Source organism: Petaurus breviceps, unplaced genomic scaffold (assembly GCF_028583685.1).
Source record: "Petaurus breviceps papuanus isolate PSGF00001 unplaced genomic scaffold, PetGlider_PUasm1.0 90825, whole genome shotgun sequence".
NCBI lineage: Eukaryota > Metazoa > Chordata > Mammalia > Diprotodontia > Petauridae > Petaurus > Petaurus breviceps.
This window is the reverse complement of record NW_027187353.1, coordinates 18,391,091-18,406,064: the sequence shown is the minus strand read 5'-3', so window position 1 is coordinate 18,406,064 and position 14,974 is coordinate 18,391,091. Positions and strand designations below refer to the sequence as shown.

General features: G+C 39.9%; 1 protein-coding gene across 1 annotated transcript in view; it reads left to right on the top strand.

Moving 5' to 3' along the window:
• Positions 1–14,974, top strand: part of SCAPER (S-phase cyclin A associated protein in the ER) — a 405,066-nt gene that overhangs the window by 22,262 nt on the left and 367,830 nt on the right. Inside the window, exon 3 of the mRNA XM_069071423.1 lies at positions 5,696–5,813. Within this exon, the coding sequence (XP_068927524.1) occupies positions 5,696–5,813 (118 nt within the window). The remainder of the gene's footprint in view (positions 1–5,695; positions 5,814–14,974) is intronic.

Genomic DNA, 14,974 nt, shown 5'->3' with positions numbered 1-14,974 from the left:
GAGTTGGACACAGCTTAAAATGACTGACTAGCAACAACAATCTATTGCTTTTCTGCCTTTTCCTCTGCCTTGCAACCCCAGGCCCTGCTTTTTGTCACTACTCCTTTCTTTCCTGGGTCATCACCCTTGCACTCTCCCCACTTCTTTGTCTAGACCCCCTTGATAAACCAGTTCTGTTCTCTTGAGCCCTTAGAGTCCCCCCTTATCATATCACAGATCTTTCTCTGGTAAGCCTCAGCCCTGGCTCACCCCCACTATCTACCACTTTCAGTCCTATTACATAGGTTGCTGAACAAAACTGTAGAAAATCACTAAAGCATAGTGACTGGTTTCCCTACAAGTTACATCTCTTTAACTGGGCCTTCATGACATCAAGGTCATTCTTTTTATACCTTCCTAATTAGCTCATACATTGATTCTTAAACTTTTTTTTTATCCTTTCTCAAACCTGATCTTACATTTAAAAAACATTGGTCATTTATAGACAGTTCCCTCTTTTCCCTTCTCTCACATCACCCAGATGTCTTCTGCTGTCTTCTCCTTCACCCCTGCCCAATCTATCCTATCCCGTTGCATCTTCTCTGTCATCCCCCCCACTCTTACTTATCTTCAATCCCTCCCTGCCTATAGCTGAGTCCTGACTGCCTACAGACATGCCCATGTCTCGCCTAGCTTCAAAAAGCTCTCTTGATCTACCTGCCCCCATTGGCTGTTATCCCATATCTTTCTTCCTTTTTGTGGCTAAACTTTTTAAGTAGACTGTCTATGATAGGTGCTTCCAGTTCCTTTCCTCTTTCAGTTTCATGTTTAAAGTCCTCTCTAACATCCTCCCCCCAAATTTTTCAGCCTTTTTACACCTCAAAACACCCCCAGTCCTGTGTGCTCTGTGCTTGTAGTGACACTGACTTCTTGGTGTTCCTCAAACAAGACACTGTCTCCTGACAGGGCGTTTTCAGTGGCTGTCCCTCCTACCTGCAATGCCCTACCTACTGGCTTCCCCATTCTATAAGAGACCTTTTTCAGTTCCCCTTAGTTCTAGTGCCTTCCCTTGGTTAATTATGGCCAGTTCATCCTGTATATAATTTTTTGTGGAAAGTGATCTGTATGTTGTCTTCCCCTATTAGACTGGGAGCTCCTTGAGATCAAGGACGTTCTCATACCTTGCTTTGTACACCTAGCACTTAGCTCAGTGCTTGGCACAGAGTAGGTGCTTAATAAATGTTTTATCTGACTGGCTGACTGAAGAGGTAGAATATGAACCTCCTAACAAGAGTAAGCTATTAGCTTGTGGGGATGGAAGATAAAGTAATCAAGGGATGTGTGTGACTGGAAAGAAGATAGAGGTCAGCAGAAATGGTCACAATTTATACATTTCTGAAATCTGGGATTGGAAGGGATGTTTTCCAAATGCAACAGACTTGACATAATTGTTCCATGGAAGTTACACTTATGTGGAATAGTTTTACATGTTTATTTTAATTTTCTGACGTTTGGAATTTAAGCAAAGGGCACATAGTAGAATATGTGATAGAATAAGGTTATTTTACATGCCATGTTTTCCTAGTGGAGGTAGTATATACCTATTCTAGTTATTTCTTTCATTTAATTATGGATAATGGCATTTCCTTTATGTGAAATTCCATTACTTCTCCTTTTAGTCAAATCCTTCCTATACTTGAAGCTTCCCTAATACTTCTGGGCCAAGCTCAAGCCCCTCCGTAAAGCTGACTCAGGCCACATGGCCCTCTTTTCTGCTGGGGATGGGGGTCAGGAGGTGAAGTTAGAACAGGATAGACTAGGTCTGCTTATCTCTCAGTGTGGAAGTACAGTAGCCACTCACAATGTGGATCCCAATAATAATCGGTATGGAAGCTTTAACATGCTTAATTTTTCTAACCTAAGCTACTTCTTCCCTTCTAAGGCAGTATGGTGGCCTTCTACTTCTTGTGGGTTCACCATATTGGTGTAGGACTTAGTATGGATGGATACCCAATTGGCTTTAGTCCTACTGTAGCTCAGAACTCCTGAGCTCAAGCAATCTGCTAGTTTCACTCTTCTTAGCAGTAGGGAGTATATACATAGCCTACCACACCTGGCTGAAGCCTACTTTTTACTCTCTTCTGAACTTAAAATATTCATAGTCCACTCACATACGCACTTAGCAATTAATCATGAAATACTTGTTGATGTCTCTTATATTGTGTTCATTATTATATAACTCTTATGTTGTTTATGTTTTTACATGTTTATGCTCTATCTCCCCAGTTGGATTGTAGGTTCCTATAGGGCAGGCATCAGGTTTTATATTTGTTTTTTTGTTTTTTATTTTTGGAGTGGGGAAGGCAGGGCAGTTGGGGTTAAGTGACTTGCCCAAGTTCACACAGCTAGTAAGTGTTAAGGGTCTGAGGCCAGATTTGAACTCAGGTCCTCCTGATTCCAGGGCCAGTGCTCTATTCACTGCACCACCTAGGCACTCCAGGTTTTATATTTGTATATCTTACAAAGAGAGACTTTTACAGAATAGATACCACATAAATATTTGTTGATTTATAGTTTCCATATTTTGTTTTGTAAGCTATTATGGAACCTTTTATTCCAGGAAATTTCTTTATTATAGAAGTTTAAAAAATGGATTTTGATAGAAAACATTAAAATTATATAGCAGATTAATAATAATAGTAAAGTATTCTCTAAAAGTTTTCATTTATAGTTTTCTTGTATGTTGAATTCATGTTTTCAGTTGACTAGATCCACAAATTTGTACTTTTTTCTAACTTTGTTAAGCTTTTAGTAGCTAGTTACTTGAATAATTTCTTGATAGGTTTAGTATAATGTTTTAGTATAATTATTCACTGAAGTTATGTATGGTGATAATTATTTGTAGTCTTTATAACTTGGTTTCTTTAGATGTATATGAGTGTGACCTGCATTGAGAAAACTGAGATGGAAATCAGAGTCTCGAAATATGAATTAGAGGGATTATTTCTGTTTACAAAAGTGTTTTTCATTTTCCAAAAAAAAAAAAAATTATAGACAAGTATAGCATTTCCCTCTTCTGCATTTAAAATGCTTTATTTACATTCATGCTTTCAGGAACACATCTGTTTTGTAAAATCAGATACATCTTATCTCTGGGAGCCTCTTCATTATGGTTTTTTTTTTTGCTTTTTGGAAGGCAGTTGGGGTTAAGTGACTTGCTCAAGGTCACATGGCTAGTTTTTGTGTTAAGTGTGTGAGGCCGGATTTGAACTCAGGTCCTCCTGACTCCAGGGCTGGTGCTCTATTCACTGTGCCACCTAGCCACCCCTTCTTCATTATGTTCTAATTACTATATGTGTGCTCCATTCATTATGGAAAAAGTGGACCATGATACTTTTCAACCAATTGTAAACTGCAAAGTAAAGATAGTTCAGAAGTATAGATAGGGGCAGCTAGATGGCAAAGTGAATAGAGCACCGGCCCTGGAGTCAGGAGGATCTGAGTACAAATCCGGCCTCAGACACTTAGCCATGTGACCTTGGGCAAGTCACTTACCCCAATCTCCCTCCAAACAAAAAGGGAAAAAAAAAGTATAGATAGAAGCAAATCCTCTGTTTTTCCTCTGTGTGCATTGCAGGCATTATTAGTTACTTTCTAGCTCAGTAGATTAGATATTATGAAGGTCACTTAATTTTTAACTGTTTAACATTACAGACTATTTCTAAGGACTTCTAAAGAACTCTCATTCTGAGATGGATAAAGGACCTTTTTCACACTTTGGAAAAATGCTTTTGGTTTGAAGTAAAGCATTGGAAAATTTCTCCTCAAACTGAAAGTTGCTTTAGTCAGACTTTTGAGTTCCATGCCATCAGAATGCAGGGATTTATTTTCCTCTTAATACTTAATTTCCTGTATAGGAGAGGGGCCCAAGAATCCTGATCTGCCTTGGCCTTTGACCTTTTCTGTTCTATTTCCAGAAGACCAAGAAAATCTCCTTGCTTGGACGTAGTCTGCATCCACTGAGCTAGCCACCCCTGTACTTTGGGTCCCATTGGGTCTTCAAAGTGGTACTTTTGTTGCCTCCTCCCTGCATTCCTTAGGATTCAAAAGATAGACTAGTAAGATCCCTGTTTCCAGGGGATGTGTTAGTGGGATGCAATTATGACCAGAGTCTAGTAGGGAATTATTTGGCAGCCTTTGCCAGAGTGGTCTCCACCATTGCTACTGCAACAAAACAGGGCCATTCTAGAGTAAAAAATACCTTGTGGCAAAGCAGAATCAGGGTTTTTGTGAAAAGTCAAATAAAACTTTTTGATGGCGCTGTCATTTCAAGTTTCACATTTATTTATTTTAAAATGTCCTATTTGGCAGTGGGTTGCTGTGCACATGAGGGGATGGTACACTTTATTTTAAATAGTATTTATACAGCAAATTGTATGCAAAATGTCTGTAGTGATTTCAGGTATAAAAGTTAGAGGATGGTTTAAATATGAGGCTGTGTGGTATAATGGAAAAAGTCCTGAATTTGGAGTCAGATGATGAGTTCAAATATTGATGCTGCCGTTCGTTTATTTTTGTGACTTTGGGCAATTCCCTTAACCTCTCCAGGCCTCAGTTTCCTCATCTGTAAATTTGAGGTTATAGATTGACTCACCTATAAAGTCCTTTTCTGTTCTAAATCCCATGATTAATCTATGATAATGTTAAGACAGTTATTAATGATTCCACTAATTTTGTATATATATACATCTAAATAGCTTTATCTACATCTCTTTTTGCTGTGCATACACATACATGAGACACCAGTAATGAATTGTGCTGGACTTTGAGTCAGGAAGACTAGATTCCAAATCACACCTGTGACCCATGTGTCCCTGGACCAATCATTTCACTGACCTTTTTGTAACTCAGGCAGCTCCCTAGAATTTGTCAGTTCAGTCTTCAAGTAGGCATTAATACAGGGGTTCCTAAAGTCTTGGAGTAGTTTTAAGCAGTTTCAGGTTTTTAATAAAACTATATACATTTTAATTTATATATTAATATAGCTTTTAAACTATATGAAGCTTAATTTAAGCTATTAAAACTTAAAACTGTTCCAGGACTTTTGGGGCATCATGCTGGGCCAAAGTAGACATTAGTAATAAGGAGAAAATGAAAAGAAATCTAATGGTTATAGGGAAATGTTTAGGATGTTAAATATACTTCCTTTTAAGCAGCACTTATTTTTTATATGGAAAAATGTAGTTTTGCTTAATACCATTACTGATTATATTTACTCAGATCAATTGCAGTATTTCTTAAGCATGTATTATGTGAAAGGCTCTAGGTGCTAAGGACAGAATGAAAAGATGAAAAGCAGTACTTGCCTTTGTGGGGGTGCTTACTTTCTGTTGTTTCTTAAGGGGGCTGAAATGAATTATTTACCTTTTGACACTTTTCTCACTTTAGTTTGTATATTCCTGTAAAATAATGAAATGGCATTTCCTTAAAAAAAGTATAACCAAACTTTGAATCAGCTTAGAATTTTAGAATTGCCTTTTGCAGAAGATTATGGAGCTTGTTAGCAGGAGGACTGACATTAGAAGCTGTTTCTTAATTTCTACTGTTTCCCAGTAAAGTTTTATGGTCTCTCTTTTGAGAAAACGTATAGACTGTCAAATGCCTGTATTGACCTGAAGTGACCTGAAGTGACCTGATCATTTTTCCTTGTATTTAGGCTTCCTTTCAGCGTTCCAATAGCCATGACAAAGTGAGGAGAATCGTGGCAGAAGAGGGTCGCACTGCGAGAAATCTGATTGCCTGGAGTGTTCCCCTGGAAAACAAAGATGATGATGGTAGGTATCAAAAAAATGTGCATTTAGAAGGTGTGCATTGGAAACATCCTTTTAATTCTCTAGCAGTCAGTCAATCGAGTACTGATGAAACCCCTCCTCAGTGTCAGCTGCTGGGGATACAAAGATGGATATGGACTAGGGGCCTGCCTTCAAGGCATTGGCCCCAGTGGGGTAAGACAGGGTATGTGTATGCTACAGAATACCTGTACGTATTGGATGTCATGACGAGACCAGCAGCCTGGGGGAGGAAAGAATCTGGAGAGCCCTCATGTCAGATGTGCTTTTATGGAACTCTGAAGAAAACCAGGAATTCTTAGAGAAGGAAAGAAGAAGTGCATTCTGGGTATGGGGCACACAGCCTGTGCAGAGTCACTGAGGCTGGAGATAGTGTGTTGTTTGTGGAGATGAAGAAGAAGGTTATTGTGACTAGTCCAGAGTATGTGCACAAGGGAGTGAGGCACACATAGTAAGCCCAGAAAGGTAACCTAGCTTGTGAAGGACCTTAAATGCCAAACAGTGGGATTTGTATTTGACTCTACAGGTAATAAGGATGCACTAGGAGTTAATATTTTTTAAAATATATTTTTATTGACTTTTTCATACCAACTAAATTTCCCCCTGTATTCCTCCCCAGGGAGCCATCCCTTATAATGATAAAGAATTTTTTTTTAAAAAGAGAAGGGAAAAAATTAAAAAATCAATATATAAAAAAATATAACTATACAGTTTTCCGCACCTATGGGCTACTCCCACTTCTGCAAAACAGTGGGTAGAAGTATCTTCTTGTTTCTCTTCTTTGGGTCAGATTTGTTCTTTGTATTTTTGCAAAATTCTTCTTTAAAAAATTAGTTTTATTTTTTATTCTGAACTTAAACATCAAAAAGGAGCAATTCTGCATACACAACATAAGACAAAATGTGGGTCCTATATGAAACCATTTCATATAATTTGCTTTAAAAATGTATATATCTATATCTCTATATATCATTTATACATGTTATTTTCAAAACTGTTCTGCTTGACAGCTTCCTTTTTTCAACTTCTGTGCATTAAAATTGCTACATTGGGCCCCTTTTTTTCTGGATCACTGTTGTTAAAATCTCTTAGAAAACCTGCCCCCACCAAGAGAAAGCAAGAGGGAAACAATGCAACACCCCCCCCCCCCACCTCCTCATTAGCATAGCCAAACAAAATGAAGCCACACGGTGGTCATGCCCAGAAATGTATATCTCTATTCCTTGTGTTCCTCACCTGTCTTATCAAGAGATGTGTAATATGTTTCATTATAGGTCCTCTGGAATAGATGATTGGCCATTCTTTGATCAGAATCTTAAATGTTTCAAAGTTTTGGGGTTTGGTTTTTTTTTTTTACAATGTTGTCCTTATGTTAAATTAATCTCCCAATTCTGTATACTTTACTTTGTGTTACCTTCATAATTCCCAGGATTCTCTGAAATTGTTTCTTACATTTGTATTACATTTACATTTTATATCTTATGTTTGTATTCTTTTGTAGTTTCTTACAGCACAATAATATTCCAATATATTAATAAACTACGATTTGTTCAGCCAGAGTGATTTGGGTTTAAGGCATGGTCTTTAAAATAAAAAAGATTTCAGGGATCAAAATTTGCATTCCTTTGGACAGAGCACCTGCAGGTAAGGGTATGATACCCTATGTGGACAGAGGAGATGGACAAAAAAAGAAAGGAAGGAAGGAAGAAAGAAAGAAAAAAAAGAAGGAAGGAAGGAAAGAAAGAAAGAAAGAACTGTGTTGGCCATTTCCAGAACAACCGGAGATGGCCCTAATGGATCTGGGTATTGTCTTAAGAGAGATGCTGTTTAGATCTCTGTGAGCTAATGAGATTAAAGAGAATGAGAGGGAGGGAGACAGAGAGAAATACGATTATTCGGTAACTCCTGGGTTTGAGAAGCTAAGTTGACCACAGCCTCTCTCACCAAATTGGAAGGGCATCCAACATGGGCCAGATACAGATTTTGGGTCTTTTGTCCAAGGACTAGCCTAGCCAAGTTTAGAGGGGCTCATAAGGGTTGAGTATTGGCCGTTAGGTAATGAGTGTGTGTGTGTAATGGGAATGCAAATTTGGACGATCTTCCCTGCCCCTAGGCTAAAGTGCACCTGAAGCCTGGGGTGGGAGGCTTGTTTTTCAGTAGATACTTCTTGATTGGCCAGTGAGTCAATTAGGTTGTTACATTCTCTGAGCCAGGAGAAGGCTATATAAGCCCTGATGTGTAGCTTTGTTTTGGGACTCACTTTGAGAAGTGTTCTGTGATTTGATCTGAATTCTGGGAAGCCGTTGTTGAGAGTCCCCCGGCTTTGAAAAACCCAGATGTGGAAACCCAGATGTTGACTGGGTATGGATGTAATGGTTGGACAGTTTGGAAATCTGTCTACTTGATCTGTTTCTGTCTTGATAATTCTGCCTGTATGCTTTGAAGTTCGGGGTGCTGACCTTTTTCCCCTGAACAAGGTAAATGATATATGTCTGACTGATTAAAGTAAGCTTGTTAACCCATTTTGAGTTGCTTTCCTTTAACAAAGCAGATCCAAGAACTTGTGGTAGCTGCAAACCCTGAGGACGCTTGGGGTGCTTGCTGCTACAGTGTGTGTATGTGCCACAGTAATTATTTCATGAGTCACAAACGAGTTGTGATTGATTCAGAAAGCCCTTTCTAAGCCCTGGCCACGTGCTAGGCCCTGTAGTGGGAGCTAGACTAGAGATGCCAAGACCCCCAGAGAGCTTATAGTTTCTTGGAGAAAGAGAGAAATTAAAACGAACACAGAGAAGCCAGTAATAATACAAGCGTGTGGATGAGCTGGGCCTCACTACCTAAAACCTTTCTGGTGAAATGGAGAGCTACCAGGACTGTGTGTGCCCGGGCATCGTCTCCCCAAGCACTGTGAACTGCCCCTCCAGACCTCCAGGCCTGTCATGCCCCTCAGGAGGCCTTCCTGCGCCTGGCTTTGCCTGTAGCTGCCCTCTCTCATATGTCTTGTCTCTGTCAGTTAGAGGGGAAGCTGTATCAGGATCAGTTTGCTTTTTGTATCCCTGTTTGTATCCCCAGTGTTTAGCACTTGACAAGCATATAATGAGAACATTTTCTTTTTTTTTATTCATTCGCTCCTTCTTTCCTACATGTTCAGTTGCTCTTCAGTCTCTTTTGCTGGATGATGGGATCCAAGGAGTACAGATTTAGAGACAGAAGGGTCTTTGCAGGTGTGATAGTAATGGCAATTAAAGATTCCCCTGTATTGGCTTGGTTTTCAAATTGATTGTGTTAAAACCCAGAGCTTGTTAATCCCACCTGTGGGATGGACTTTTTGATGTGAAAAGAAAGTCCTGAACTGGGAGGAGCTGGTGACGTAGATTTGGAGAGACAAGAGAGAGGCAGAGGAACTTCTTTTTGGAAGCAGCACCTCGTGGAGAGAGAGAGGCTAAGAGAATTGCTGGTGGCTGCTTTGAATTGCCCTGGACTTTTGAGACCTGCCCCCTGAGCTGCCAAGGACTGAGGAGACATGGCTGTTTTGCTGGTACTTTGTCTGTGTGTTTTGATGTTCTTTTGCCAGATTTGTCCACTGGTGAAAGACAGTCCTGTTGTTGAAGAAGTCCTGGAACCTGGCTTTTGGCTAAGAAGCCCTGAGACTGTCCTGCAGACAGAGAGTGAATACTGTCCACTGGTGAAGGACAGTGCTGTTGTTGCAGGGGTCTGGAGACTGTCCTGCAGACAGAGTGAATACTGTCCACTGGTGAAGGACAGTGCTGTTGTTGGAGGGGTCTGGGAGCCTTTCTGTTGGTTCAGAAGCCCTGAAGAAGGATTTTCTTGTTGTATGTTTACAGAAATCCTGGGAGAGGGCTTTGCTAATGTGTTCAGGGGTTCTAGGACTGTTCTACAGACAGAGGATAAATTCATGAAGGGATTGGCAATGTATCTTGTGGCCTTGCTAAGCCTTGTCTCCCCAGGAACTAAGATTGCTGAGAACTTGCCTAGTGTCAGGATGAAGAAAAGACCTCCATTTGGGTATTAAGTGCTGAGCTTAAACTTGATGTAACTCTGGGGTAGATTCAATTGTGATCCAGGGGTGGGGAACTTTTGACCTTTTTGTGTTCTATGGTTGAGCAAATTAATGTATTTTACTTATGTTTGGAAACTAATCTCCATTTGAGAAGAGGGGCTTTGTGGTGGACTTAATGAAGGTGTAGCCTAGGGGTGGAGAAGTATTTAGAACAGAGACTTTGTAATTGATTGAATGATTGGAAGGTCCTGGGGTGGGGTAGTCCTTGGAGATTATTTAATCACATTTAGTAAATGCTGTATTTGGAATGATGTCATGTTTTGATCTTCTCTGTTCTTGGTTGGTCACTGAATAAAATGGAGAGCACCTATGCTGGTATTTTAATACCTTGGGAAGTTGCCGTTCCTTGGCATTACAGTACAGCAGGCTAGCTGCTCTAGCTCCAGCCCCTTCATTTTATAGCTGAGGCTCAGAGCTCAAGTGACTTGCCCAAGGTCACCCAGGGAATAAGTAGCAGAGCTGGGATTTGAAACCAGTTCCTTTGTCTCCAGATCTAGTGTTTTTCCCTCTCTATCCCTTTGATCATCAGCTATATCTAAGTGGGAGTGTGCCCAAGGCCATCTCATAGGTCCTGCCATTGGGTTCTGTGGATTCTGTGGGGATGATATTTGCACTTGTCTTTCCCTTCAGTCCAAGCTCAGTGTCACCAGAAGCCTGTCGGCAGAGGTGTTGTGAGGCTCCAACGAGATGATGGAGACGAAGCACTTTGCAAACCTTATTGTCATTATTGGCTTCTCCTCTGGTGAAGACTTCATTCCCTGCCCATTCTGTTGCTCCCTTGCTGAGCTCAAGTGGTGTTTGTAGCATAGTAGGACGTGCTGGTATATGTTTAATGACCAGGTTGTCTAGAGGGAAAATGGACTGAGCATACTTTTAGGTTTAATCTGCATTATTAGCATTTTTTCTTTCACTTTACTCAGTCTAGACAATCAAAAACCAATAAATCTAGCAGTGCTTTGTAGCACTTGTCCATTTCCAAGGTGTAAATGCTCACACTGACCATTTAACAGTGAACTCTTGCAAGCCCTTGAGAGCTGGTTCCAGGAGTCAAGGACAGTTTGAAATGAATGGTTAACAGGCATCTAAAAGTCAGCCTTTCTAGAACAGATCTCCTCACTGCCAGACTTCCCCATTTCTGTCAAGGACACTGCATTTCTTCTCATCACCCAGATTTGCAATCTTGGAGCTGTCTCTGACTGCTCACTCAATCTCACTTCCAGACCTAAGCCATTGTTTCCATTGGTTCTTTGTCCACGCCCTCTCTTGTGTTCATCCCCCTCTCCCCATTCACAGGGCCACCAGCCTAGTGCAGACCCTCAGTACTTCTCACCTGCACTGTTGCAATAGCTTTCTCTTTAGTTTCCTTGCTTCCAGGCTCACCCTGTCCAGTCCATCATCCTCACACCTCAAAGTGATGTTTCTAAAGCACAGGTCTGACCACATTCTTCTCTGTTAATAAATTCCAGTGACTCCCTCTTACCTCTAGGATCAAATACATATGCCTCTGTTTGGCATTTAAATCCCTGGACAGCCTGGCTCCAGTTAACCTTGGCAACTTTATTATATATCAGTCCCCTTCATGTAGTCCACTTCAGTCAGACTGGCTCTTTGTGTGCTTAGCACTCAGCTCAGTTCCTGGCACAGAGGAGGCCTTGAGAAATGCTTGTTGAGTTATTCACGTGACTTGTGATTCACACTTGAAATTTCTTCTTTCATCCCTATGTCTTACACATGCCTGTCTCTAAACCTGTTTTCCAACACCTTAAACTCAGCACGTCCAAAACAAAACTCATTCTCTTTAACTCTAAACCTTTCCCTCTTCCCAAGTTCTTTTTACTGTTGAGTAACTGTTACTCTGTTGCCATCCATTCAGTCCCCCAGGCTCACAGCCCTCTCTCACTCTCCAGATCCAATCATTTGTCAAGTCCTTTCCTTTTTTCTTAACTTGAATCTTCAAATCATTTCTTGTATGTTCTCTTCTGACAGGGCCAATCCTGCTGGAGGCCTGGACTATTGCAGGAACTTGCTGGTTGTTCTCCTTGCCTCACGTTTTTCTCTTCTACTGTCAGTCCTCCACGCAGCTGTCAAATTGACCTGTGTACGTCCCACACCCCTCTCCACATGCCCCTGTTCATTGAGCTCCAGTGGTGCCCTGGCACTTCTTGGGTCAAGTATGCCATCCTCTGCTTGGCTTGTAAAGCCCTTCATGCCTTGTGTCCACACCCTGATACCCCACATCTCTACATTCCCCCCTTTCCAGTCTTCTAACACCGTACCCCCTTCCGTTTACTCTGTGATTGCATGACATTAGTTCCCTTGGTGTTCCTCATACGCTGTGTTCCATCTCCGGGGCCTGAGGAGTTTCCCCAAGTGCCCTCTCTATTCTTGGAGCCCTCTCCTTCTGGCTACCCTGACATCTATCAAATCCCAGCTACGGTTGGACCCTCTGTAAAGAGCCTTTCCTAATCCTTAGTTCCTTCCCTGTGAGACTACCTTCTGCCTCACTTGAACCCAATTCACTTGAAAGTCAAGCTATCACCCTTCTGATGTCAGTAGCTGCGGTGTGTTTCATTTGTATGTATCTGCTTGAATATGCCTCTTCTGTTGGAGTGTGAGCTCCTTGAGGACAGGGACTCTTTGCTTTTCTGTTTCTTCGGAGCCTAGCCCAGGGCTTGGCATACACTAGGTGCTTAATAAATACTTGCTTGCTTGACTTACTTGCCTTTTCCTAGCAGTTTTTGTTGATTTCCTAGGTTTTTTTTTTCTTTGTGTCTGTGTGTGTAGAATTTTTCTACCTCTTTATTCTTTGCAATAGATATTGGAGACTTAAGCTTTAATTATCTTCACAATTGTCTTTTTGCTTCTATTCATCATGAGCATTATGAGACAAGATTACCTAGTGTCCCTGAAATGTTTCTTATTGCCTCTGGGCTCATGATAAAACTTAACCCCATAAGCTCCAGCTCCTTTGTTGACCTCTCCAAGGAAAGTCTGAAAATTACTTCTAATTTAATTGCAACTTTTTAATATATTTTTATATATCTTATGGATCAAATGAGATAATATCTTTGAAGTGCTTAACATAGTGCTTGGCACAGAGCCGGCTTACTCCCTTCATCTTCCCCTTCTGGTTCCATTTATAGGGAGAATGTAAAGACTAAGCTCCTTCAGTTCTTCTAATTTAGAACATTGGACAGAGGTCTCACTTTGGGGGTTCCAGATTAAGTTAATGCTAACAATATAAAAACTATTGGAGTCTTATCATCTTCTGCTTTCTTTTTTGCTTCTCCATCATCATCACTTTGGACACAAGAGGGGACCACACATGAGGCCAATTTTTTTTGTTTGTTTCATCGCTTGCCTCGATAAATCAACAAACATTTATTTAGTGACTACTTTGTTCCAGACACTGTACTAAGCACTCTAGATACAGACAAAAATGATATTCTCTCAAGAGGTTTACAAAAATTTTATAGGGAGAAACAGTATGTACATATGTAAATATATGCAAAATAAGTACCAGGTAATTTTGGGAAGAACTTATTAGTTGCTCAGAGGATAAAGAAAGACCTCATGTAAAATGTGACATTTGAATCGAACTTTGAGGAAACTAGAAATTGTAGCAGTTGTAGTTGAGGAGGGGATACATTCCAGTCATGGAGGAAGCAAACTTACTGGGATGTCCATTAATAGCAAAATGAACAAAAATCATGTGATCATTTCAATAGAAGCAGAAAAAGCTATTGACAAAATGCAATACCAATTTCCTGTGAAAAACAACAGGGAGCGTAGAAACAAATGGAACTTTTCTTAAAATAATTAGCTTCTATCTAAATCCAAGAGCAAGCATTATCTCTAATGGGAATAAATAGCTTTTTCAGTAATATTGAAATGAAGCATGGATGTCCATTATCATCATTACTATTAAATACTGTACTCAAAGTTCTAGCTGTAGCAATAAAGAAAAAAAATTAAAGGGATAAGTATAGGCAAAGAGACAAAAGTCTTACTTTTGGCACATGGTATGATGATTTACTTAGAGAACCCCAGAAAGTCAACTAAAAAAAATTAATTGAAACAACTTCAGCAAAGTTGCAGGATATAAATAAACTCACACAAGTCATCCACATTTCTGTATATTAACAACAAAACAGAGCAGAAAGAGAAAGAAAAATTCTTTTTAAAATAACTACAGACAGTATGAAATATATCTGAGTCAGCCTGCCAAGGCACACAGGAATTACATGAACATGATTACAAAATACTTCACACAAATAAAGACAGATCTAAACAAATGGAGAAATATTAATTGATCTTGAGCAGACTGAGCCAATATAATATTAACAATATAATAATAACAGTACGACCTAAAGTTATGTACTTATTCAGTTCTGTACTAGTCAAGCTACCAAAGAATTCTTTTATAGAACTAGAAAAGATATTAAGGAACAAAAAATAATATCAAGGGAATCACCAACAACAACAAAATTGGGGGTGGGTGGGAGAAGGGGACTTACTAGTACCAGATCTTAAATTATACTACAAAGCTTTAATCATCAAAACAATTTGGTACTGAGTAAGAAAAAGAGGAGTTGATCAGTGGAACCAGTTAAGTGCATAACATATAAAAGCAGATGAGCACAGCACCTTAGTGTTTGAAAAATGAAAAGATTATAGTCATTGGGGCAACAAAAATTATTAGGGAAACTGGAGAGCAATATGTCAGAAACTATAGACCAACACTCACAACATATACCAGGATAAGGGTGACTTTATAAGGAAATTAGTGGAGCATGGAAGAAATTACTTGTTAAAATTGTGGATAGGGAAAGATTCATGACCAAAAATGAGAGAGGTTCACTGGATTTTGTAATGTAATGCCAAGGAAAGGCAACTTCCCAAGGTTCAAAATACCAGCATAGGTGCTCTCCATTTTATTCAGTGACAAACCAAGAACAGAGAAGATCAAAACATGACATCATTCAAAATACAGCATTTACTAAGGGTGATTAAATAATCTCCAAGTACTACCCCACCCCAGGACCTTCCAATCATTCAATCAATT